The sequence below is a fragment of the Misgurnus anguillicaudatus genome, chromosome 13 (genome assembly GCF_027580225.2).
Source record: "Misgurnus anguillicaudatus chromosome 13, ASM2758022v2, whole genome shotgun sequence".
Taxonomy (NCBI): domain Eukaryota; kingdom Metazoa; phylum Chordata; class Actinopteri; order Cypriniformes; family Cobitidae; genus Misgurnus; species Misgurnus anguillicaudatus.
Genome location: NC_073349.2, coordinates 14352581 through 14379978, shown reverse-complemented (window position 1 = coordinate 14379978; position 27398 = coordinate 14352581). Strand labels below are relative to the sequence as shown.

At 38.2% G+C, this 27398-nt stretch overlaps 1 protein-coding gene across 3 annotated transcripts; it reads right to left on the bottom strand.

Annotated features, from left to right (window-relative positions):
* Positions 1-5441: 5441 nt before the first annotated feature.
* nfascb (neurofascin homolog (chicken) b) lies at positions 5442-26844 on the bottom strand. 3 transcript variants are annotated; one of them, XM_055188446.2, is made up of 28 exons: positions 26650-26844; positions 26473-26542; positions 25518-25635; positions 25300-25405; positions 24530-24720; positions 24314-24436; positions 23598-23768; positions 23193-23304; positions 20532-20716; positions 19918-20049; positions 19697-19840; positions 19504-19615; positions 17615-17778; positions 15722-15869; positions 15507-15631; positions 15119-15220; positions 14815-15027; positions 14412-14488; positions 13152-13377; positions 12852-12967; positions 12359-12569; positions 12152-12274; positions 11752-11925; positions 11536-11667; positions 10662-10728; positions 10285-10296; positions 7992-8027; positions 5442-7658 (listed from the first exon to the last, which is right to left on the bottom strand). In XM_055188446.2, the coding sequence occupies exons 3-28, from the start codon at positions 25618-25620 to the stop codon at positions 7427-7429; spliced, it is 3537 nt and encodes a 1178-aa protein (XP_055044421.2). In that variant the 5' UTR covers positions 25621-25635; positions 26473-26542; positions 26650-26844; the 3' UTR covers positions 5442-7426. The 3 variants fall into 3 exon arrangements, with proteins under 3 accessions (XP_055044421.2, XP_055044422.2, XP_055044423.2); XM_055188447.2 differs by lacking the exon at positions 10285-10296; XM_055188448.2 differs by lacking the exons at positions 24314-24436; positions 24530-24720; positions 25300-25405; ... (1 more) ...; positions 26473-26542; positions 26650-26844 and adding an exon at positions 23452-23497 and having other exon boundaries at positions 23598-23690.
* Between the last annotated feature and the right edge of the window lie 554 nt (positions 26845-27398).

Here is a 27398-nt window from a genome sequence, read left to right as displayed (position 1 = left end):
CTATTGTATTTCATACCAGTTTAAAAAAAAAGTCTGTGTTCCATAAATCAGATCACTAGAAAAGACTTGAGAGTCTTGGGATTTTTGTCAAGCGCTTAAATGATCATTATTTAACAGGAATCTTACTTTACCAGTTCTGTACTCTTCCTTCTTTGGTAGAAAATACTGTGAAGAACTGAGCCTGGAGCCAAAAAATAAACATTCACTATTGCAGAGAGATGCTTGCTAAAAATAAAAGAGATGCTTGCGTTTGCCAGATACTCGCATACGTAATCTCATGCGTAATGAGTTTACTGTTAAGTGTCTTGCGTGTATTATGTGAACGTGAGCGTCTCTTTTATCATAAACAGTTTTGACGCGTATGCAGAAGGCACTTATTTTGACAAAACACATGATGCACATGGTTCACATGACGCAACAAACACATATTTTGGAAGGGCAAGCAACACACATGACACTTATTTTGAATTTGCGCCCCTCAGAAGAGCAGTCACGAGCCACCACTGGTGCAAATGCTACAACTTACCCCATATGTGGGGTTAATTGTAACAGACAAGAGAGTTTGTTGTAACACTTTTCTATTTTAACAGAAATGTTTCAATACTACTCTCAGTGGCGGCCAGTGTGTGCGTCACATGTCTTGTCAAAATAAGTGCCTGCTGCAGACACGTCTAAAGGGTTTATGATAAAAGAGACGCTCGCAGTTGCCAAATACTTGCATAATCTCATGCGTAATCAGAGTTTACTGATAAAGGATTAGTCCATTTTCCTAAAAAAAAACCAGATAATTTACTTACCACCATGTCATCTAAAATGTTGATGCCTTTCTTTGTTCAGTCGAGAAGAAGTTATGTTTTTTGAAGAAAACATTCCAGGATTTTTCACATTTTAATGGACTTTAATGGACACCAAAACGTAACAGTTTTAATGTAGTTTAAAATTGCAGTTTCAAAGGACTCTTAACAGTCCCAAACGATGCATAAGGGTCTTTTCTAGCGAAACGATTGTAAACTACAACTTCTCGTCTATCTCCGGTCCTGTGATGCGCCAGCGCGACCTCACGTAATTGCGTAATGACGTGGAAAGGTCACGTGTTACATATATGAAACGCACATTTGCTGACCATTTTAAACAATAATCTGACACAAAGACATTAATCAGTATCATTCGACAACGTCGGAACGGTCCTCTTTCTCCACACTTGTAAACGCTGGGGCGTAGTTTCGTGTAAGTCCTCCGTGACCTCTTGACGTGATGACGTATTAGGTGAGGTCGCGTTGGCGCATCACATGACCGGAGATAGACAAGAAGTTGTGGTTTAAAAGTGCATATTTTTATTTTTATTGTCAAAAATGACAATCGTTTGCTACATAAGACCCTTATGCCTCGTTTCGTTTGGGATCGTTTAGACTGCAATTTTAAACTGCATTAAAACTGTTACGTGTTGGTGTCCATTAAAGTCCATTAAAATGAGAAAAATCCTAGAATGTTTTCCTCAAAAAACATAATTTCTTCTCGACTGAACAAAGAAAGACATCAACATTTTGGATGATATGGTGGTGAGTAAATTATCAAGATTTTTTTAAGAAAATGGACTAATCCTTTAAGATAGTGTCTTGCGTGTATTTTGTGACCGTGAGCGTCTCTCTTATCATAAACGGTTTTGACGCGTGTGCAGCAGGCACTTATTTTAACAAAACACGTGATGCACATGGTTCACATGACGCAACAAACATATATTTTGAAACACGAGCAACATACATTACACTCCGAACGTATATTTTGAATTTGCGCCCCTTGGAAGAGAAGTCACGAGCCACCACTGACTATTCTATTCTATTCATGAAGTGGAGGTGGATTTTGTTTGTACATCTATCAATAATAGATATCTATCCCTCTTTTATAATTAATTGATTTATATGTTAAGTGTGTGGGGAAGGGTGACATATAGAAGTATATATGGGCATTGCATGTTAGGGGCCCTTAATTCAAGATTTTGAAATGATGCTTATTATTTAACAAATAATAATGCGCTTCTGTGCTACTCTGTTCTGTGCTTGTTTGACGCACTTTAGTAGTTAGCAAACACCTGCAGACACGCAATGTGCATTATTTGATTGGTTGTCAATGAATGATGATGAATGGCCATTGTTAATAAAATTCATTCTATACAGGACTATTTTTACACTACTCACTGTATTTGTTAGTACTAAATAGTTTCTAAATGTTGTAATGGTTTGGACTACAAAGCTCAAGTCTTTGTTAAAAATACACACAATTCAAATAAAATATTGCTATATTTATGATACCGACGTGCCCCCTTTATATCCCTAAATATGATTTAGTAGTGAATTAGTAGTGAACAATTGTTAATCCCTTCAATAAATGCAACCTTAATGGACAAACAGAATGTCAAAGGACTTTAATAATGCTGCTCTTAAAAGATGCAGCATGAAGTTAACTCTTTCCCTGCCAGCATTTTAAAAAAGTTGCCAACTAGCGCCAGCGTTTTTTATGATTTAGTAGTGAATTATGGATGCAAATAACAATTTATGTTATACTGTGCATCATATACAACATTTTAAAATACTGTTGTATTAAATATTATATCAGTAACTTATCAGCAATTACTTTGTGAGAGCTACTTTAACAGTAATATACATGTGTATATCCACTAATATTTCAAAATCTGTGATATTAATGTGGATTGTTCTGATATTGTAAATACAGTTAACATTTTGATGTATGAAATTTGTTGCTTCCAAATAGTGCATTGTTTTTGAAGTGATTAAACTACTAATGTTGCATTTGGAGACATATACGTCTAATTTAGAAATAAATACAAAAATATGACCAAAAGGTACTTTCATGTCCTCAAAATAAGCACAAAACAGTTGATCCTTTGTAATGTAAAAGAATGATGTTAAAATTACCCCAGTGTTGGGTTGTGCCCTGCTCACGCCTACTTTTAGTTTTACTTTATTTAATTTCATAATAATGTATCTGTACAAAACGAATAACATAAAGATGAATGACAGCTATTCAAGTCATGACAGTTTTCTGTTCCAAAATGTAAAAACATAATGCTATTACCATATCATTAGGGCAAATGTCAGTTATGCAGAAAACAATAATAACAAAACAAAGTAACACCCATTTAACGTAGCACTGATGTCAAGCCTTTGTTAAACAGCATGACATCTGCTCATTTTAATTCCTAACATTGGAAACAATTGTTAATCCCTTCAATAAATACAACCTTAATGGACAAACAGAATGTCAAAGGACTTTAATAATGATGCTCTTGTTACATAAAAAAATGCAACATGAAGTTAACTCTTTCCCTGCCAGCATTTAAAGTAGTTGCCAGCCAGTGCCAGCAGTTTTATGATTTTCACAAAAATTTAATACCTTTCAGAAAATGTTCCTTTGTAAATATATCAGCATACAATATATCAAATCAAAAAAGAACAGACACTCTGCTTTCAAACGAATAAAATACATTGAAAAGTTTCATCCATCTTTATTTGTTCTGTTTTTATCACCTCTAAAATATGGGTAGGTTTCTTTAAAAATACCAAATTTTGAGCAAAAGGCTGATATAAATGCATTTTTGTAAAGGATTTTTGTTAGCGATCAGATTCGAAGCGATGATCAAAATACATAGAGATTTTACTGTTTTTGAATCAGTGGGTGCTTAAGTGTTTTATAAGTTGGGTGTAAGAGCGCCACCTAGTCGATAATAGCAGAAATATAGATTGCCATAAAAACCAGCCAGGGAAACATCATTGGCAGTTTTTTCTCAAAGGGACACCTCACTTCCCTGAAAATAGGCTCACCCTTCAGCTCCTCTAGAGTTAAACACTTGATTTTTACCATTTTGGAATCCCTTCAGCTAATCTCCAGGTCTGGCGCTAGCACTTTTAGCATAGCTTAGCTTAATCCATTTAATCTGATCAGCATCGGGCTAAAAAATAACCAAAGAGTTCCGATACTTCCCCTTCCAAACTTGACTCCTCTGTAGCCACACCGTGCACTAAAACCGCCAGAAAATCCAAAGCTGCGATCCTCAAGGCCAATATGGCTAGGAACTATACCGTAACATGGCTGCAGGAGGTGCAATGATTTTACGCAGTGCCCGAAAATAGTCCCCTTAGTAACTTTCAATAGCAGGGGACTATTTTCGGGCACTGCGTCATATCATTGCGCCTCCTGCAGCCATGGTACGGCAGTAAAGTCCTTAATTATTACGACAGAATGAGAGAATAGTTCCTAGACACATCTGCCTAGAAAATGGCAACTTTCAACCTTCTGTCAGCTTCAGCACACAACGCAACCAAAGAAGAGTCAAGTTTCAAATAGGAAAAACATCCAAACTCTTTGGTCATTTTCGAGTGCGATGCTAATGCTCTAATCAGATCCAATGAATCATGCCAAGCCACGCCAAAAGTGCCAGCGCCAGACCCGGAGATCAGCCGAATGGACCCCAAAACTGCAAAAATCAAGTGCCCAACTCAAGGGGAGCTAAAAAATGGGCCCACTCCCAAAAAAAGTGGAGTGTCCCTCCAAGAGAAAACTCCTCCCTGCCAATGACGTTTCCCTGGCTAGCTTCTACGGCAATCCACATTTGTGTAGATTGCTTGTATTTGTATATATCTATTTGTGTTTCACCTTAAAAAAGTGTACCACATCATTGATTTTTGAACGTAATAGGCAATTTACCCATAAATTTACCCTTTTATTATTCATTATGTATCTTAAAGGGATAGTTCACCCCAAAATAAAAACAATGTCACAAATATACCCTCATGTCGTTCCAAACTCACAAGACCTCCGCTCTTCCCCAGAACACAGTTTGAGAGCTTGTAGACCCCTCATTGAAAATCTACGTATACGGTATACTGTACATGTCCAGAAAGGTAATAAAAACATCATCAAAGTAATCCATGTGATATCAGTGGGTCAGGTAAAATGTGTTGAAGCATCTAAAATGCATTTTGGTCCAAAAAATTACGACTCTATTCAGCACTGTCTTCTAAAGTCACGTGACTGCAATGACACGGATGACGTGTTATCCTCAGACATGTTTGTGAAGTTTTTTTTTTTTACTTACAGCGTGCTTCTCCCTCAGACTGTAAATGAAGCCCGGGCGCATAAAAAAACAGCTGGGGCGCACCAGATAACACATCATGCATCATCCGCGTCACTGCAGTCACGTGACTTTAGTCTTGTGCATGCACTTCAAAACAAACGCGGAAGAGAAGACAATGCTGAATAAAGTCGTAATTTTTTATATTTTTGGACCAAAATGTACATAGATTTCAATGGAGGGTCAGAAAGCTCTCGGACTAACATCTTAAACTGTGCTCTGAAGGTGAACGGAGGCCCCACGAGCCTGAAGCGACATGAGGGTGAGTCACTAATGACATTATTTTCATTTTTGGGTGAACTATCCCTCCAAACATAAAACAATATTTAAAAAACTGAAACATTGTGTGCAAAAATTAATTCTCAGAACCAATAGTTGTCTAATGACTAACTTTGTCTTTCATTTTTAAAGATAACTACTTTGCCACATCAGAGACTATTCATAGCTTTGGATAAATGTGTTACATAGCAAACTGGCGATGTGGTCATAAAACAGTGTGGGGTCATTTACTCATTTACATGTGTGTTATTGGATCCATTTGGCTTTAACTAAATCGCTCATTTAGTGTTTTAACTGGATGGATCTTTAAACTAATAGCTGCTGGATTAAGTAATGAGGAAGTGCTGCAAGAAAATGACGTAAAATACTTTGTTTAGCACAGGGAACTTGAACAAAAATCATTAACTTTATCTGGCTAATTTCACATGTGAGAATGTTAATCTCAAGCTTTTTTAATGATTGTTGTAAACCTGTATTGTGATAAAAATGATACTAGATCAAGGTCTGCCATCTAGTGGAGAGTATCCTGTTAGTTAGTAGTAATAGTTAACTAACAGGAAAATCCTATTAGTTAAACATGTGTATTGATTTGACTGAGAAATTGCATTTGGGCACATCGATAACATCAAATCTCATTGGTTCTCGCATGCGTCATGACTAGTTGTCATATATATGTTTCATGATGTGATATACATCTAGTATGGAATGAGTGTGTGTACATTGAGAGAATTTTTAGATTTTCCACTGAACCATTTCTTTAAGATGACTTTTAAAGGTGCAGTATGTAATTTTTACAAGGATCTCTTGACCGAAATGCAAAATAATATACAAAACTATATTATTAGGGGTGTATAAAGACCTTTCATAATAAACCATTATGTGTTTATTACCTTAGAATGAGACGTTTTTATCTACATACACAGAGGGTCCCCTTAAATGGAAGTCGCCATTTTTTGCCGCCATGTTTCTACAAAAGCCCTTAATGGACAAATTTTTTTTACTAAGTTGTCTCCGACGATGACATGTTTGTCTGGTGGCGGCAACCGTAGCTTTTCTATGTGTTTCAAAAGCGAGGGGTGAGCAGTGGACTGAGCCGTTGGTTGCAATTCGCAATCTCACCACTAGATGCTGCTAAAATTTACACACTGCACCTTTAACAGGAAATTAGGTAACTATTATTTTAAACAAAGTTTGTGATTTTACTGACAAATTGCATTGTCTCTGATGTGTGTGACCAAATGCCATGTAACAAAATACTGGGTTGTTGGGTGAAATAAACATTTCTGGGTTAATTTAACCCAACGCTGGGTCGAAAATAACCTTTATAGAGTGTACATATCTATACACAAATGGTACTTTTAAAAGGGTACTTCCCCAGTGACCTTTTTTACCATTTCTTCTGACAGTGTACACTCCAGTATTGCATAAAAAGTCATTACATGCACATGAAGCCTATATTGAAGGTCTGCTTCACACAGACACAGTCATTTATTCAGCTCATGCATTTTAATGACTAAAGCACTAAAACACCTGTGATAGATAAACACAATAAACATCATGCACAATAAATTAGTGTACCACAACCAGCAGCTTAGGGGTAGACTGTATCCTATTAATGTCACCAACATTAATAAAGAATTAACACACAAATACAAATGTATCTTGCAATATAAAATAATCAAGCATTAGTAAGAACTATCAGTGATTTTATGTGACAAAGCATTGCTGAAGTTCTTGAATTTTGGTGAACAAACACAGGTTTGTCCAGCTTATCCATCAGTCATAGTTGCTCTTCTGTCGTCTTATCAACATGATAAAATCATCAGGACGTCCTTGTCTTGCTTCCTTGATTTCAATCATAACATGATTTGTGATTTGGAAAATCCCCAGAAACACCGCTTCATTTACCTTTATGCCCAAATACCTTTAAAAACCTGTTCGACAGGTCACGTGGAGCATCGTATCACTCTCAGTTCTGTATTTCGACCACCGTGAGCTCTAAGCAAAAGAGTAGATGGCCACAGGAGATGTGGGCTCAGAGCTGTCATTGTATGGGCTCCTGTCTATGTTCCTCTTGCTGACGCCCGTGTACTCTCCAATGAAAGAGCCGTCTTCATTAAACTCGATCTCGTCCCCCTCTCCATACTCCATCAGGCTGTCATCACTGTTCGCTCTTCTCCCAATGTGCTCAATTGAACCTTGACCGCGTCCTTGATAGCTTTCCTCCTCTCTGGTTAGGACGATACAAATGAAATTTATATCATTAATAAAATATAACAGCTGTTGGGATGAATTTGGGCGATTCATATTTTCAATCAATGCATTGTGTATATGCAGTAAATGCATATGTGACCGCACATCGATAACATCAAATCTCATTTGTTCTCGCATGCGTCATGACTAGTTGTCATATATATGTTTCATGATGTGATATACATCTAGGATGGAATGAGTATGTATTTTCCACTGATCCATTCCTTTAAGATTACCATTATTTAACAGGAAATTAGGTAACTATTATTTTAAATAAAGTGTGTGAAACAAAGCTTGAAAAGATACGTACCGTCTGGAGTAGGGCAGCGTGGGCGCTCGTGTTATCCTGCAGTAGATATCAAAGTCAAATACTCAAATAATGTCATATCTTAATGGAAAAGCGGAACATAAAGGAATTGAGAAATAAATTGTACAACAAAGTCAATAAAAATAGAAAAAATAAAAGCTTCATATTTTATAGATAAGAATATCCCTTGCAGTTATTATGTTAAGTACTAAAGAAAAACAAACAAGACAATTAAAGAGATAGTTCACACAAAAATTTAAGTTCTGTCATCATTTACTTACTCTCATGTTGTTACAAACCTTTATACATTTCTTTTGTTTTGATGAACACGAATGAAGATATTGTGAAAAATATTTGTAATCAAACAGTTTGTGAGCCACATTCACTTCCATAGCAGGGTTTCCGACAGCACTTTGCAGTTCGGGCGGCCCGCCTAAGCTGGGAAACCCTACCGCCTTAACTAGGTCGTCCAAAAAATAAATAAATAAATTCGCTGCACAAAAGGCAGTCAAGTGCATCTCGGAGAATAGCACGGACGCGCTTAACACCGCGAGGGGGCACGTGCGCCACACGGCCGAAATGAGAAAGACGTGGTCCGGACGGTCACTGGAGGATAACTAGCCAGTTAATAAAACATCTCAGAGAATAGCGTGGACGCGCTTCACAACGCAAGCGTGCACGCGCGGCACACGGCCGAAATGAGATAAAGGCGTGGTCCTCATGTATGGAGGATAGCCAGTTGATAAAACACGTGTCCGTGAGAACTGTAAGTGGACTTATGTTTTGGGTTTATTTAAGCCTGTTATTGTATTAGTCTATTGTTCTTGTAAATTTAAAGTAAGTTAGCTTGTGATTTTGTTGTTTGAGCAACCTGCTAGCTAGGTTTCACGTGCCTGTTGATTAGATATAATTATTGAGCGATCTTGTTCTTGTTATTTATGTGCATTATTTACATGCTACAGTAGTTACACTCCTTTAAGATAATGTAATTAACTTAATAGTGGGAAATAATCAGTTTTTAAAATTTAAAATCTATCATCATTCGCTAGACGTTCTACAACATCTGCTTTAGTTTGTACTTATTTAGGGTTTCACATTTTGAAAAATGCTAACGGTAGCCGCCTAGCAATGAAATCACGATCCCGCCCTCAAGTCAAATCGCCATCCAAAGTCACGCCTCTTTCAAAACACATGAACACGGGCAGATCATACGGTCACATCTCATGTCTCATTCAGCAGTGAGAAACCTTTGCAGTACAAAGTGAATAACATTTCCAAAATAACCAACATAAACAACTGGTTTACATCAGAATTAGTTTAAGCACACTTTCGGTTGTGTAGAGGTAGTAACTATATTGTTATGCTAATTCGTAAACGAACACAAATTTCATAAGCAACACAACGTTTCATCAAAGTAGAATATCTGAATCCATCTTGATACAAACATGTCGCGTACCTACTTTACCAAAATAAACAGTGCAACGACCCTTTCAGACCCTTTGCCTCCTGCAGCTGTTTGCATCACGTGGTAAAGCAGTAAAGTTACTGATGTTAATTTGGGTTTTTGCTCTTTGCTGATCCAGGCAGTTTTTGCTGTTGTTGTTATAAAACATGTGTTTCGTTTTGTGCCTCCTGTGCAGGTTGTCAATTCAGCAGAAAAGTTTGCTATTCTCGCTGTTTACAGACAGGAGGTGAGCGCACGTGAACGCGCCGATGACGTATGGTGTCTGCGTGGACTCGCTGCGTGGTGGGCATTCAAATTACACTTACGTATGAGGGACAAAAAAGGAAACGTCCGTTCGAACCAAAATCTATGATTGGTTAAACATTTTTTGGTCCTACGCCTTTCACAGATAACATACATTTCTACAAATACATTTAAACAACTTAACACAGTGATTGCTATCAGTATGTGGGGAGACTTTTGCCCAGCATAACTAAAAAGTGTTTCGGGATCAAATCTGTTACCCTACCTTTAACCCTTTAGTTTCACTTCAATACGCAGATATTCCTATTAGAGGTAAAAACATTTAATTCACCAATAATCTAGTATGTGTTCATTTTCTGTCATAGTTTCTTCAAAATTAAGTTTTAAATAAAAATATTTTAATTTTCATCATGACGCGCCCCTTTGATTGCCACGCATTATCTTCCTTTTTTCTTTATCAGAACAAAGACATTTATACAGGTTTGTAACAACATGAGAATAAGTAAATAAAAACTGAATTAAATTTTTGGGTCAACTATCCCTTTAAAACATACAGTTAACACTTGTTATGTATGAAATGTATCATACCTCTCAAGAGACCTTCAGTGGTCCAATCGCAACACATGGAGTGAAAAATAAAGGAGTGATGAGAGAAGTACAGATAATGATGGTGATGAATGAATGAATAAATCAGGAGGGAAAGAGGGACAATTATTGTGACATACATTGTGTACTTCAAATCTGTGCTAATATGATATTATGATGATGTATGTATATGACAGGATAAGTGTGTGTGTGTGTAAACCCATGACCTGTTGTGGTGCTTATGCAACTCTACCACTGAGTTGTACAGGATCACAGGAATAACTTTCATCACTAGTGCAACCCATATGCCTGACAGACCAATCACTGACTTTTTACTTTGGTGTTGTTACCTTACAGGCATTCTCTTATCAAACACTTACCTGTAGTCAAATGTCCCGTTCTCTCTATCATCCATTGGTTCCAATGCAAAATCTTTCTTGTCCCGCACTATCAATAAACAAAATACCAAAAAAAAATTGTGACCCTGGACCACAAAAATATATTTTTTAAATATTTATTATTTCAAGTAAGCTTTACATTTATGTATGCTTTGTTAGTATAGTACAATCTTTGGTCGATATACAATTATTAAAAAATCTAGAATCTGAGGGTTCAAAAAAAAACAAAAAAAGAAGAAAATCGTCTTTATCGTCTCCAAAGGAAGTCTTTAGCAACTGCATCCACTCACAAAAATAAAGTTTTGATATATTTAAAGTAAACAATTTACAAAATATCATCATGGAACATGACCTTAACATAATATCCTAATGACAATCACAGGCGACATGGTATAGTCTATCATGCGTCTGCCCATGCCTTCTCCTCATTCTCCCTATTTCAAATCTTTCCAAATGAGTGCTGGATTGGGGGAGATGTTGTAACTATCCGAAAATCCTAATCCTAACCTGACCCATACAATGTATATTTGGCTATTGCTACAAATATACCCAATGCTACTTAAAGGCGGGGTGCATGATTTTAGAGAAAAACTTTGGAAAGGAAGAGTCGGGCCGACTACCAAAACACACTTGTAGCCAATCAGCAGTAAAGTGCATGTCTACTAACATCATCATTGCCTGGGTTGCGTATGTGTGGGGCGGGTCTATCAAAAGAAGGTCCAGATTCTATTGGGGTAGGGGCGTGTTTGTTTAGGTGATTTCAAATGTCAACATTGGCTTTCACAAATCATGCACCCCGCCTTTAAGATTGGTATCAGTATAACTGATGATTTTTTTGAGTGACACAATTTTGTACCTGGGTATTTTCCTCCACGGGTTCTCTTGATGAAAAACACTATAAGCATGATGAGAACCAGTAGGGCAACCGCACACATCAAACCAATGAACCAGCCCTGTGTCACGATGTCCACCTGCTCCCGAGCGTATTCTGTTCGTGAACACAAACACGTGGTGAGGAGCTTACAATCATTTAAAGAAAGTATCAGTTGTTCTTATAATCGTAGGCTCTTACCCTCGGTTGTAAAATGTGGCGATTCTTCCGTGAACGCCTCCCCGACTCCGACCTGCGTTTGTGCCGCCAGTGAAAACTTGTATCGTGTGTATCGGTCAAAACGGCGGAGAGAGAAGTAGGTGATGTTTGGAGGAATGTCTTCTACCTTGATTCGGTCCCCAAGTGTTACGTTCACTACAGAAGAAATCTCATCACAATTTTATTCAGAGAGAACGCACGTATGTTCAAGCATGTGTCCGTGAAATTTGACCACGGGGCCACAGTGTCATAAACAATGTTAAGAAAATAGATCCATCTTGTTAAATATGAATTTCAGTGAGATCATACTGGAAATATATTTGGGTCATGGGCCCCAAAATTGTTACCTATATCCCTGCATGTGCGCATAAATAACACTTACAGGTCTGGTATTTGAGAATATATCCGGTCAGAACACCATTGGGTTCTGCAGGCTCTTCCCAGTCCAGATAGATGGTGTCATAGTGCCGGTGCATTATCCTAAACGATCTGGGAATCGATGGCACTGCGGTGGAACGGAAATATATTTTTGTTCACATTCATGAGTGTGTACAATTAGTCAAAAATGTACATTTTCTGCTGTGAATACCTCCTTCAGGCGTCTGAAACTCAATGGTGTGGCTAGGTGGACCCTCAAAGCGATTATTGGCCACTACAATATACATCTTGTAGTTACTATAAGGGACAAGACCAGTCAATGTTCCAGACAGACGTGGCCCATTCGCTTTAAAACTCTTGGTCTTAATTCTCCTGCTCACAATATGCGACGCTAGGCGGCTGCTTTCTCGCCAGTAATAAACCTGAAACATCAAACACAGCTCTATTGGTGGCTTATATAACTTACTGCATGGAAATTTATCCAAAGTGACTTACAGTGCATTCAATCTATACATTGTTTTCCTTTTATCAATAGGCTATGTGATTACTCGGATTCAAACCCATGACATTTGTGTTGCTAGTGCAATGCTTTACCAATTGAGCTACACAGGAAAACAAAAAATCTCTACTGCAAGAAAAAATTAAGAAGTATGTACTTATCTCATCTCTGACTCATAATGACATCATTGTTTTAAAAGTCTTACCTTGTACTCCTTTATTTCACCCATGATGTCAGCTCGTGCCACTGGTTCCCAATGAACCGTCAGCTTTGTGCTTTCGATGTCATCTACTCTTAGATCAGATGGGGCAGCAATAGGACCTGTTCAAAAAACACAAGTTGAGTAAAGCACATCTTTTCTATAAAATGCAGTGTGTGTAATTCTCCATTGAGAATCCCAACTCGCAAGACACAGCAAAGCTGGCACACCAATCGTGTGGTCAATCTCTTGTTTGACCAAGGGCAAGTGTTTGGAAATGTTAAAGAATTGTGTGATGCAACGTACGGTCCTCTCCGGAGTAGCCAAGGATGACGGGGGATTCTGGGCCATAGCCGAAGAAGTTGATGGCCTGAACTTTAATCTCATAGGGCGTGAAGGTGTCGGTGTCATAGACGATGTAGCTGCACCACCAATATGTTGTGTAGTTCTTCCACTCCTCCCTTGAATCCCTGCGTCTCCACCAAACCATGTAGCCTAGTTTCGGGCCGTTCCACTCCCTGTATTCCAGTGGCTTCAAACAGGAAAAAATATCAGGGTCAATATTATGCCTAAAAATCTGTCTGTGAAGTTTCAGCTCAAAATACCCCACAGCACAGATCATTTGTTATAGCATGTCACAAAGTTCCACTATTTGGGCGGAAGCAAAAAAGTGCTGTTTTCATGTGTGTATGTTTAAATGCAAATGAGCTACTGCTTTTGGTTAAAAATAGATCTGATTCCTGTGAATACAGTATGGGACAATAGTATCCTTAGCCGCTAACAAACACGTTTAAGCAAAGCTTTTGGGTAAAATTAAAGAAAAAACAACACAATTTTTTAATAATTTACTATGTTCTTACCTCCACTTAGAGAAATGAATACATACCTATATTTATTCAATGTGTGCAGTTAATCTTTGTACAGCGCGTTGTAAATGTGTTAGCATTTAGCTTAGCCCCATTTATTCCTTAGGAACCAAACAGGGATGAATTTAGAAGCCACCAAACAACTAAGTGCTCTTCCACCATACAATATAGTTCTCTTTTTTTATCAGCTTAAAAAATCACCATGTTTTATTTTGTGCCACCATACTTACTCGTGTAACAGTCTTTAAATAGGGAAAACATGGAAGTGTTTGGTGTCTTCTAAATTTATCCCTGTTTGGATCTTAAGGAATGAATGGGGCTAGGCTAAATGCTAACACATTCACGACATGCTGTACAAAGATTAAGTGCACGTATTGAATAAAGATTTATTAATTTGTCTAAGTTGAGGTAAGAACATTAAAATATTGAAAAACGGCGGTGTTTCCCTTTAACCAGTCAGTCAGTGGTCTTGGGCGGGGCTTTGTTTTTATGATGTCACATTAACAAGACAATCATAACAGCATGTCTAATGAGTCTGCTTTGGTTTAATGGGGATTAAAAAACGAGTGGGTGGATTTTTTTTATTGTAGGGTGGTTGTGTTCACATTGCTAATCTTACACATCATTTCAAGCTTTGGTCCTGAAACAGGATATATTATAATAAATTAACAGTAACATTTGTCAATCATCTTTCCATCACCTCCCAGCTAATTTCCATGTTATTTCTGAACACTCCTGTGCCCAGTCCTTGGATGTTTCTTGGAATGGCATCAGGCACTAAAGAGAAAAGTTAAATAAAAAATAAAAATTAAATCAAATGTATAAATATACATCAAATAATGTCACTTTTAGAAAAACGGTAAAAAGCTGTTACTAGGCCAGTACACTTTCACAAAGACAAAGTACACCTTACCAAAAGGGTGCATGTTAGTACTTCAAAGGCACATATTGGTACACATTGGTACATTTTAGGACCTTAAAGGGTACTGTCCCATGACAGCTTTTGTCTGACAGTATATAACACACACGCACGCGCACACAATATATGTGTGTGTCATAATATAATACCATATGGATCTTGTATATGACAACAGGATCTGTACCTGCTCCACCAGTCTGGTAGTACGCAGATGGCCAACTGGGTTTACTGGGTCCGATACCATTTATAGCAATGACCCGGAATCGGTACTCCACAAATGGTGTCAGCTGTAAAACGACAGAGTTTAGGTTGCCAGGATAACTGGTCAGGTTCTTCCAGCCACTGGGGATCAGCCAATAGTCAGCGAGCAGATCTTCAGTATATTGAACCAAGTATTCTACAAAATAATGAATGTTATTGTATGGCTATAGAGTTCTTGACATTTTCCTAAATATTTGAGGATTAGGATGAATCTCAGTATTGTGTACCTTTTATAGGATTGTGGTTGCTCAGTCCTGGTATCCAGGTGAGTCTAACACTCCTCTCCGATGGGTCAGAGATCTCTAAATCAGTGGGGGGATCTGGACGATCTAAAAGCAAAAGTATATATGTGACCCTGATGATGAAATCCACGGTGAAGTCTCATAATCTAATGATGAGATTTGATTTCAATCTTTGACATGACCTTACTCAGTCAATATTTAAGATATCAAGGTTACATTTTTACAGTAAATCATAAAAAGATGACTTTAGATGGGTTTTCACAGACTGGATGACATGTTTATATATTAGAGATATATGCACATGTGTCCAGTACCACAGTTGGTGTACAGTATATGCATTTAAGTGCACGATGGGAGTAAGTGTGCTAGGTACCCATCACAGTAAGTTTGGCTGAAACAGTGACCTCCTCCAGTTCACTTTTAATTCTGCAGGTGTACAAGCCTTCATCCCTTCTGTACACATCAACAATACTCAGAGTATCTTCATCCTTTGTCATCCTATAACACATACACAATAAGACATACAGTACAAATAACACATCGGTCAGGATAGTTAGATTTTAGAGCTTAAATGGTATTCGTGTTTACCTTCTTCCAAGTATCAAGAACTTCTTGTCCTTAAGCCAAGTAACAGTAATGTCCAGAGTCGGGTCAAAATTAATCTTGCAGTCAAAGCGAGCGAGACTCCCTCTGATGACTTCGGTATTGTGTGGGGCACGAATTATTTTAATGGGCTCTGTGAAATAAACAGGTTTAGATAACCAAAGATCCCGAGACAATCTAGTCCAAGACTAAAGTGCTTTTTTGAGCTGCCTTAATTGAAAACAGCATGTACTGACATATCGTAAATTATACAACAGTTCTTTTTGGTTCTCGAATCTGATTGGCTAAGAGGCGTGCAATATTCTACTGATAACGGCACAGTAACCGCTTCACCTTTCGTATCATTCCGCCACCTAGTGAATGGAGGTCCTCTAAACAGGCTCATCTCTGAATGGAAAAACTGCAGACACACACAACCGCGCTGTTTTGAATAACTCTCCGTGTGTCTCATTAGTTCACTAGCTCATAAATCAGTCTGTGAATCCCCAATCGGAAGTTATTATTCCGTCAAAGATCAGCGCTCTTGGATGTTACGTTAAAGTTAATGGGAGTAATGTCTTGTCACATCGTGTGGATGATTAACACTTGCAAAGAGGAATGTAAACACTCATTTTTCTCTGGAGCTATATCTCTTATCAGAACGCGAAAACACCGTGGAACTGCAGGTAAGCACCGCAGCTTTTAAATGTGGACATTGATCATTTACTTAATCGCGACGTGACTATTAAAACATGTTATGAGATATCGCCACTGGTATATTTATAAGCAGCATGCAAAAACATCTCTCTGACACTTATAAAAAACAGTTTTATATAGTACTGACAAGAACGAAGTCTAATAATAACCGAGTGCTTGTATCGCGTTAAGATGAAATGGTAAACCAACAGTAACATTATAGAAGTATAGCTTTATTAACTTTTACCTCGCGCCAAAACAATAACAACACAAAAGACACTAAATATGAATAAGAAAACAAGTAATAGTTTCATCATGACACCAAATACTGGTGATTTGATCTATTTTTTGACCATCAGGCCAACATGAGAGCCAGGGAATCCCTGTCAGAGATGTAGCCCAGAGAGGGCGGTGGTCAGCAGGGCGAGTGAACACTGACGTCCGCTCATGCTTTGGTTCTCATACGTACTGAATTTCACGAAGCAAACGCTCAAACAGGCGCTATCTTTACTAAACGACTGTAGATTTAAATATAATACATATATATTCTCGACTGAACAAATCTTAAAACTACACTTTGTGACCAAGAAATTGTAATATTTACAAACGGCAAATCCGTCCATTGAGTTAATATGAGATTCAAAGCAGCCGAAAGTGTTACCTGTCATTCTGGCCGCCCTCAAATCCGTGGCGGAAGAAGTAGTTCTCAAACAAAGAGGCTTTTAAAATTACTCCGTTGTTGTTTTCTAGTTTTCGTTTTTCAAACGTGTGCCGTCGAACTGTTGTATAAAAGCAATATCGCTCTCGGAGTCGTGTGATATAGCTCTATATCATCACGGCTGTGATTGCCTCTGGCCTAATCACAGCCGTGATGTTATAGAGCTATATCACACTCAAGCGATATTGCTTAAGTATATATATGCAAATGTTTTGTCTCAAGATGCACACCCGTAATGTTATTTTCAAGGTATGTTTGTAAAAACTACTTAATTGTCCTAATATAACAAAGGCTCAGTCCTGGGATAATCTAAACACTGTCCGAAAAATAGTGTACAGCATAGAAAATCTTAAATTATATCTCAAGTCGTGTGATCTTTTTTCATTGTATATTAAAAAATTACAATTAATTTTGTCCATATTTATGAAACAAAAACATTTATATTAAAATCAAAATATATCTGATATTTTAAAAAGCAAACTAACCTTTGACCTCTAGTTGAACCTCCTTCTGATCTTGTCCAATGACGTTGCTCGCAGTACAAACGTAGGTTCCCTGATCTTGCATCCTCGTGTTTTGGATCTCTAGTGTGCCATTTGGAAGAACCCTATAATGACCTCCTCCTAAGGAACCTGTTACACCTTTTGACCTACACACATATGTATGACAAGCTATCATCTCTACCTTAAAGTTTAAAATATACTGTACATATACTGTATATGATTTAAAATTTTTAACATTAAACAATGTTACCAAGATACATTCGAATTACTTTAGTGTGTCTGTTGTAGTTTTTAATAAAAAGACAGGGTGCATCTCTGAAAGCCAATGTTGACATTAAAATCACCTAAAAAAAAACTTTTGCAATAGAATCTGGACCTTCTTTTCAGAAACCCACCCCACACATATGCAACCCAGGCAATGATGTTGGTTAGTAGACACGCCCCTTACTGCTGATTGGCTACAAGTGGCTTTTGGTACTAGGCCCGACTTCCTTTTCCAAAGTGCTTTTCAAAAATCATGCACCCCACCCCACCTTTAAAGGAATAGTTCAAAATATTCTGAATTATCTTATTATTCACCCTTATGCTATCGCAGATGATATGAGTTCCTTTCTTCAGTTGAAAACCAACAACTAACTTGATATTAAAATGCCACATAAGGGTCAACATGTCGAAGCTCTAGCACATACATCCATCTTTAAGTAAACCAAATGACTCCTGTCTGTTATTATGGAGCTGTCGGTAGAAAAAAGTCAGTGTAATGAACGATATCGAATGTGTTTTCATTTTATGACACCACAGAAAAATATGACATTAACCACCCAGCCAAATTTGAATGATTAATAAAACGGAAAACAGGCAGGATTCTCTGCTGTCTAAAGCTGCATTCAGACTAGCAGCGACTAGCAGTAGCAGAGCGACAGAATCTCACTGATTTCAATGGAAGCTTGGCGACTTCCTTCAACATGAGCGACAGTAACCATTGGCGACTGGATGGGGTGTGTCCAGCAGCGCGACAAAGTTGAGAAATGTTTATCTTTATGCATATTATTAGCGACTTTCAGGAGCGACTACCAATGAGAACGAAGCAGGGGAGCTCACGTCATCTGTCTCTCGTCAGGTACTGGAGTGGACGTTACTCACTTGTTTGTCTCAACCAGATTTAAATATGCCTCTTTTGAAAGAGACGAGCAACACACAGCGACAAAGTCGCTTATGTACCTTAACGCTTGGGGAGTGTCCACTGTTGATGCTGAAACCACGCCCACTCGAGGGAAAGCTGCCGCCTCTTTCAACTTTGAAACGGTTGTGGCTAGAAGGGATACAGCTACGGCCAAAATCTCATGAAATCTCGCGGGAAGAGTGCTTTTTTAATCCTAATCCTATCCCGTACCCTCAACCCAACATTTTACAGGATTTAGGCTGTAGCTGTATCCTAACCCTAAACCCAGAGGAGCTGTAGCCCCTCTAGCCAGAACCCTTTAAAAAAACGCTACAACGTGAATGGATGCTTGCGATTGTGTAAGGGGCGGGGCCATGCTCAGTTATAGCCCCCCCCAAATAATCCATAACACAAAAATGTGGATAAACTGACGGTGTAAATTCACAATTCAGAACTGCATAGTTCACGGTAAGTTCAAATAAGTTGGCACATCAATAACCTTGAATCTCATTGGTTTACATGTGTCTAGTGATGAAACATATGACAATGCATATCAAAACACACAAAAACCAATGAGATTCAACACTATCGTCATGTCATTTAAATAAAAAATTATTAGTTTGTGAAATGGGCTGGGATGGCATGATGGTGAATATGATTTTACGTATTCCATTAATGGATAATGACAACAACAACAAAGTATACTCACCACCGCAGGTTGGGTTTGGGAGAGCCAAAATATGGACAGTCTAAATGAGTATGATTGCCTTCTGTTGTTTTAACAACTTCATCTCTGGGTCCCAACAGACGTGGTCTCATATCTACACACAACAGTCAGTTGAATGCATTAGTGGTACATACAAATGCTAATATGTTTCTATTCAACCTTTTGTAGCTCTTACCCATCACAGCCAGGAATGCATTGGCCATGATGTAACCATAGGGGTTTGAAGCGTTACACTGGAAAACCGCAACGCTGTCGGGAACCACAGAACGAAATGTCAAAGTGTCTCCTAACACCTGTCTGCCGGGGCTCTTAGGGGCTTCTGATGTAAATACAGAAACAAGGGTTAAAGAGCTCTACTGTTCACCAGGTTGTTCATGATAATGTTGTCTTTCTCACCATCGATTGGCTCTCCATTGACCATCCACTGGATCTGAGGTCGAGGAATACCATCAGCTCTACACACTATACTGCCACCATCATCACGCGACAACACCAGACTCTCAGGTTTCTCCACCCAGAAAGGAACCGCTGTAGAAGAAGAGTTTTGATTCGAGAAAACCAAAAAAGCTTGTTTGCATCTATAAAAAGCATTACAGGTTCTCATTCCCTACTGAAAAATCCAGCTAAGACCAGTATAAGCTGATGAGCTGGCTTCAGCTGGTCTCCAGCTTGGTTTTAGCTGGTTTTGCTGGTGTAGAAAGCTGGTCTAGCTGTGTTTTGGTCACATTTTAAGCTGGTCTAGCTGGACTTAGCTGGTCAGGCTGGAATACCAGCTGGCCTACCAGCATGACCAGCTTTGTCAGGCTGGGAGGACCAGCGTAAACCACCTTTAACCAGCCAAAACCAGCCACCAGCCTACGCTGGCCTCAGCTGGATTCCCCAGCAGGGTTCGTAGAGAATTTGTGCTGTAGGCTACATGAAAAATAACATCAGTTTACTGCTGAACTGTTCCTTAATAAGCCAATAATGATGGACTTGAGCTATAGTTAAAGAGTAATGAAGTATTCTACATTTGACCCTGACAGTGATGGTGTGGTCCAGACTGCCCATTCTGTTGGAAGCGGTGCAGATGTAGTCTCCTCCATCATCTATGCCGACCCTCTTTATCCTGAGCGTCTTGTTGAAGTTCTCCAATTTCTTCCCTGTCATGGACAGCTCGCCCCAATTCTTAGTCCATTTGATGGAGGGAGTTGGACTGCAATATATACAAGAGAATCAGTCATATTTTTCTTCAATGTTGATGACTAAAATCTTTTTTTTTAAATAAGATTAACAGTTTAGATGATCAGCATCATGTCTTTAATATTTTTTTAAGGAATTTCTCACCTTAATGTGTATATGACTTCTTTTTTCAGTCAAACACATTTAGACTGCCCTCGAAACCGCCTACTTCCACACTATATAGTAGGCCAAAAGCAGTAAGCGAGGCGAGTAGTATGTATGAAATCATAGTAGGCAAAATGTACCCAGGTGACCAACTACTTCCGACAAGATGCCAAAGGCCCTGTCCCAAATGGTGCATTTCATGTGGACTTTCGGTCTTGTGGCCTTAAATTGCGTGTGCTCGCTAAAGTGCTCATTATAGTCGTGCATAGGTCCTACGGCGTAACCGCGACGGCGAAGGTTCCGCGTCGCTTTTCATTTATACTTTTGCGTCGTCGTCCGCGTCGAAGTGCAAACACACGCGCAGGACGCTGGTAGGCTAGGCAGTATCCACGCGTGTAACCACAGTAGCAGCGTGACCGTCAAAGAAGAAGAAGCTTGGCAAGGTAACCCACAAACGAAGAAGAAACAGCAACTTGTTGTGTATGATTTGAGAAGACCAGCAATGATGGAAGTAAATAAACAGTGACTTTCGTTACAGTTTGAGTTAAATCACTCCTCAACTTGGCTCATCTTTGTTTTCACTGTCGCAAACGAAAATACCTATGACGCAGTCTTTTAACCTGACGGGAGGGGTTCTGGTGGACCAGTCACAGCGTTTGCGGTCCGTGTAGAACTGACGCGCTGTTAAAATTTTTGTGCGGTGCACGTCAGGCTACGCACAGGCTACGGATAGCCTACGACTATAAATCGGGCTTTACTCTATGAGTCCCATCTGTCATTTTTACGCTCCGAAGTGTGCCCATCAGCACCCCCTTTGCACCCTTGATGCGGTCTTCGGCAAAGCCCGCACTGCAACAGGCTTTACGCACTTTGCCAACCCAGAAGTCATTGCGAAAGGGCAATCAGACCAATCAGACGAGGGTAGGGAAGAGTTCACACTGATGGGCAACTTCTCTTCCTATTTCCGGCGTGACTCTTGAGTCTCCCTGCATTCCAGGTTTTTTTATGTCCCTCTCTAACTTCCCTCAGTCTCGTTCACTCGGATATACGTCACTGCTAACGTTGTACGAGTGCCCACTACTGCTGGAACACTTGAAGTAGGTTCAAATGGATCATCCTAAGCCCTTGATCACATGGAAAGTAGAGACCGCCCCCTCCATCATTTGTATATGAAATAAACTCGCTCCCTCGGTCAAAATCAAGGGAGTGAGGGTCTGTCCATATAAACTTCCCTCGTCCACTTGATGAAGTGGAACGCACTTCAAAATGGTGACAGGTATTCCCCCGAGGGGAAGTGTTTAGGGAAGTTTGCGAGTGCGTGTCTAAAACGGGAGAATTACACAACCCGGTCCCAAAATACGACTCCGGTGCACCCTCATGGACTCACGTCAAGGGTCCCTAAGGATCGACTTTATGATGTCATCAAAGTGTGGGCTTTGAGGAAGTACACAAGTCCAGAGTGTGCCATTTGAGACAGGGCCGAAGTGTTCATTCGAAGGACACTTTACTATTCCGTGAGCCCCCGGGGAGTTATCCAACGAAGAAGACAAGTGTTGTTTCATTAAAAAATATTCGAAAGCGGTAATGTGGCTCTATTCCTTACTGTCACTGTATGCGATTTTGGACGCAGGGTTAGAGTTATATCAACAATTCAAGCACACCGGCTCCACATAAGTAAGTAAAACGATCATTAGTTCTCACAAATCTCATGACCAGTTAAAGTGTTGTGATCAAACACGCAGTCACAAGTTTTTGCGTACTGACGTGGAGTCAACGTGCTGCTATTTTTTATCTAGATGCGTTTACATTAAAATACAATGTATCAGTCGCTAAATATGCCAAAATGCAAATTGTTTCCTTTCACAAATGTATCGTTTCACTTCAAAAGACATATATTCACCCAAAAATGAAAATTCTCTTATTATTTACTCACTCTCATGTTGTTACAAACCTGTATAAAATTCTTTGTTCTAATGAACACGAAGGAAGATATTTTGATGAATGTTTGTAACCAAACAGTTCATGACCCCTATTCACTTAGTATTCTTATTTACTATAGAAGTAAATGGGGCTCAAGATCAGTTTAGTTAGAATTTTGGGGTAAAGTATCACTTTAACCCACTAGAGTTGGATTCCTTTATCTGATGATGAATAGGCTTAAAAAACAGGTACCATTCAATGCCATTATAAAGCAAGTAATAGTCATGATGTTATTTAATATAACTCTAAATGTTTTCAACTGGAGATGGGAAGTCATATTCACCTAGAATGGCATTACAGTGAGTAAATTATGAGGTAATTTTCATTATTGGGTGAACTTTTATCATCATGCTTTTAAAACTCACACTCCAGCAGCAAAACACTCCAAAATGAGTTCTTTGCCCAGCATTGCAATTGTTGTGCTCATAGATCCTTTAGGTTTCAAGAACTTGGGTGCTGCGTTGGCCGCCATTCGAGCTACATGAACATAAATCAACACATAAGAGGCATGTATATTAATAACACTCACATACTTCCACAGCAGGCCAAAGCAATGAATTAGTGGTTTAGTAGCATCGTGTTGAGTGTTTAAAAAGCATAACCATAATAAGACTCCCAACTCACCACTGTATTAGACTGTTAGATGGGTTTAATCATCGTTCTTCACCGACTGAACACGCACAACCACAGACACATAGTAAAATATTAGACCAACTGAGTAAAAACTCAAATGTGCTGTTATACAGAGAAACCAAATTGTGGTTTCAGACCTGTGAGCACCTGTAGGATGAGTGGTGGCTTCTGCTGGATGGTGTTTGTGAAGGGGAAGCGAGCAACACAGACGTAATTGGTAAGAGCATCTTCTGCTACGATACTGGAGAAGTACAGATCTCCATTCTCTGCCTTGGAAACTCGCCGATCTTGACGGATTGGAGCCATAGCTTTGGAAAAAAAACAAAGTAATGTTATGCTAGCAGTGCAAAGGTTATGGGTTTGATTCCCAGGGAATAAACATACTGGTCAAATGTATGGCTTCAATGTACTGCAAGTCATTTAGGATAAAAGCATCTGAAAAAATTGGATAAATGTAAAATGAAAGTATATTTACTACTAGTTTATTCAATGTTCAAAAATGTTGGTTTTATGTTAGACCACCCCAGACCAGCACCAAACCAGCTACCAGATGTTCATACCAGCTAAAGAGTGCCAAGCTGGCTAATGCACCGTCAGAAAAAAATTGTCAAAAAATGTTGCCAGCTATCACTGCTGCAGTACCCTTTATAATATGTACCATTAGGTACAGATATGTATATATTTTGTACCATTATGTACCTCTGTGGTACTACTATGAACTCTTTAGATGCAAAAGGTGTACCACCCCCAGTGACAGCTATAGGGACCATTTGTGATCATTGTTTTCTGACAGTGTGGTAAACTTGTGCGAGTAAATAACCAGCTAGCAATAACTATATAACTGAATACTTACTGCTGTTCAACCAGAAGGTGTCAGGTTTTGGAGGACCTTCAGGAGGATTGCAGGGGAGAATCAGAGGAAGTCCAACAACCACCGAGACTGGCTCCAGATATTCTTTTAACCACGTGCGGGCCTCTATTCACAGAATGGCAAAAACAACAATAACCTCACATTAAAAAAAACATAAACTCTAGTTCAGTAACAGTTTAAGTGTGAATGCTTGCTTACTAGAGACACGCAGGTGGATGTAACTTGACAAAGCAGAGCCAAACTCATTGGTTGCTGTGCACTGATACACTCCCTCATAGTCTGCAGGACGACCCCAAAAGAAGATCTCCAACGTGCCAGAACGTCTTCTCATGCTGACCTGGGGATCTCGAGCTACGTTCAGGTACACACCATTGCGCGTCCATGTAAAGCTACAGAGGCAAACAAGTGGAAGTGTTTATTCATTATGTGTAATAAAACATATTGGTCAGAGTTTGCTTTTAGCTATAGGAGAATTAATGGAGTTCTCAGCTGTGTTTCATTTGAGGATCAATTTAGTCTTGGATGTTTTTCCTAAAAATAATTTAAATAGATACAAATGAGACACTGGTACAGTAAAATTATTGTAGACTGTAAAGTTAAAATAATAGACTTGAGTAAATTAAATAAGAAATATTGACGTTTGCAAACTTGACAAATCTGAGCTCAGTTTGTGACATTGTTGAGATTTCTGTCTTTTTCTCAGGAGAAATATCTGAGACGCAAGAGACTTAAGTTTAAGTTTCAATTTTCTTTCCTTTTAATTATTAAGACGTTTGGCACCAATATGTACCTGTGAGGTACTAATATGACTTCTTTAGGTAGGGTACTTTTAGAAAAGGAACAGACCCAGATAACATCTAGGGACCATTTTTCCAAGTGTGTACAGCCATATCAGACATTATTATAACAATACACATCTATTACATTATAAAATCAGATTAAGTATAAGTAAAGTTTTGGTTACTTACACTGGAGGAGGGTTGCCTGTCGCTTCACACTCCACTATAATCGGATCAACCGGATCTACAATGTGATCTTGAACACTTTCTTTGATGATCATTGGAGGTTGTCTAACTGTGGGTTACACATTTATTAATGTCATGTTTTAACCAATTAAAATGTCAATGTATGAGAGTAAAGGATGGCATGTGACCTTCAGTCATTAAAATAACAGCAGAACATTTACCTTCAGGTGGTATTTCCATAGCTAATATCCATGTTTGCTGTATAATAAATAAGGCTGAAATCCTCCAACATGTCAGAGTTCTCATGTCTGCTATAGACAACATCTGCTGTGTTGCGCTCTGACAACAAACAAAATGTAAAACGATTATGTTTTGAATCATCTTGTTTGAAAAAACACGGTGGTGAAATGTTAATCCATCTTGTTTTTCATGTTTGTTAATGGTGAGCAATAAAAGAAAAGCATTTCACATAGTAGCCAACAACTGTGATTCTCTGCTCATAATAGAGGTTTTTGTATTCACACACTCCATCAATGGAGGTGCAAACAATAACAAACACATTTACTTGCTTTTTATGCTTTGAAAAGAATTGAAATTTGTTTGTAGACAGTAAAACACACTAATGTTGCAATAAAAGAAACTTGCATTAGTAATTCACACTGCAAAAAGATGTGGTTACTACTACTTAAAAAAGTAAGTGTTCGTGCTGCCTTAACATTTTTTAGTTAATTCAACTTAAAAATATTAGTTAACTCAAAAATTGTTGAATTGCACTTTAAAGGCAGCATATTAAGTTGAAACAACAAATCTTTTTTACAGTGAATATGCATATCATCTGTTTCTATAGCTTAGTTTACAAATTTTAGCATTTTACTGTAAAAGCTTTGCTTTCAAATATGCTTCTGAACACATACACTGTAAAAATGCAGCATTTTTGTCAAATCAACATATATTTTATGCTACTTTAACTTTAAAAAATTAAGTTAAACAACTTCTAATTGTTTTTTAAGTTATGTCAACTTATCACAGTCAAAAAATTAAATATTTATACAAATAATTGTAGGTTGAATTGATTTGCAAAACCAAGTTGTTTTAATTTAATGCTGCATTTTGCAGTGTACAGTGTTATAATACACAGTGTTAGGTTATAAACACTATATAGAGAAAGTGACTCACCTATAGCAGAACAGTAGTATCCAGTTTCACAAATTCTTCTCTATCTGTGTTTGGAGGTCATTTCACAATGCTAATAAACAATATTGCATTAGACATTTGATGTTAAAAACAGTTCTAAATTTCACATGGTTATATAACAAAAACACACATTTGCATTTAACATTTCTATCTATTTACCTTCTTATTATGGCAATGTTAAGCTGTCATAATTTCATCATATTCCAAAGGCAGAATTCCACTCCAAAATAATTTCCTTTGTTTTTTTATAAACATCCAAAAACTGAGTGTGATGGCTCAGCAGATGTTGTCTGTAATTCATTTCTCTTCATTGTCTTAATCCATTTGTCCACTTTGCCCATTGACCATGAATGACGTCCCACCCCCTCGCTCTCTCTCACTGTCACACAATCTCTCTCTCTCTCTCTCTCTCTCTCTCTCTCTCTCTCATAATCACATCCTTTAAATCTAACTAGCTCATTTTTTAATAAGAATGCTACAAAGTACAACGGTTGTTGTTGAGAATGACAAACGCTTTATTATAAAGTAAATAATGTAAATTAAGTAAATGAATGAATTTTATTATTTTAATTTTGTAACTTTTTATACCCCATATTTACATTAAAATATGATTTACAAATCTTTAGGCCAGAAATAGCCCATACTGATCTCAAAGATATTTTGCATTCTTTTTGAATATGACATCAATGTGTGGGCCTCATTGTTCGGCCGTGAAAAACTAAGCAAACTGAATGAATGAAATGTTTGTTTCTCCTGAAAAATTTAAATGTGGTCATGCGACCCGTGACTTCACCTAAAAAAGATTTACATTGTTTATGGATTATAAGCATTTAATATTAAATAAACCCAACTTTGCATTTTTGCTTTGAATTGCAGAATGCTTGAAAATGCTGTAATCGCTGTATGAT

Bases quoted from the DNA above. Each gene is read 5' to 3' on its own strand.
- nfascb (XM_055188446.2), bottom strand. From the start codon at position 25,620: ATGTTGTCTATAGCAGACATGAGAACTCTGACATGTTGGAGGATTTCA. The intron at 24,721-25,299 runs GTAAGTAACCAA...TTGCCTCTGTAG, and splicing joins ACAGGCAACCCTCCTCCAGT to CTTTACATGGACGCGCAATG. The intron at 20,717-23,192 runs GTGAGTTTTAAA...TATATATTGCAG, and splicing joins GAGTGTTTTGCTGCTGGAGT to TCCAACTCCCTCCATCAAAT.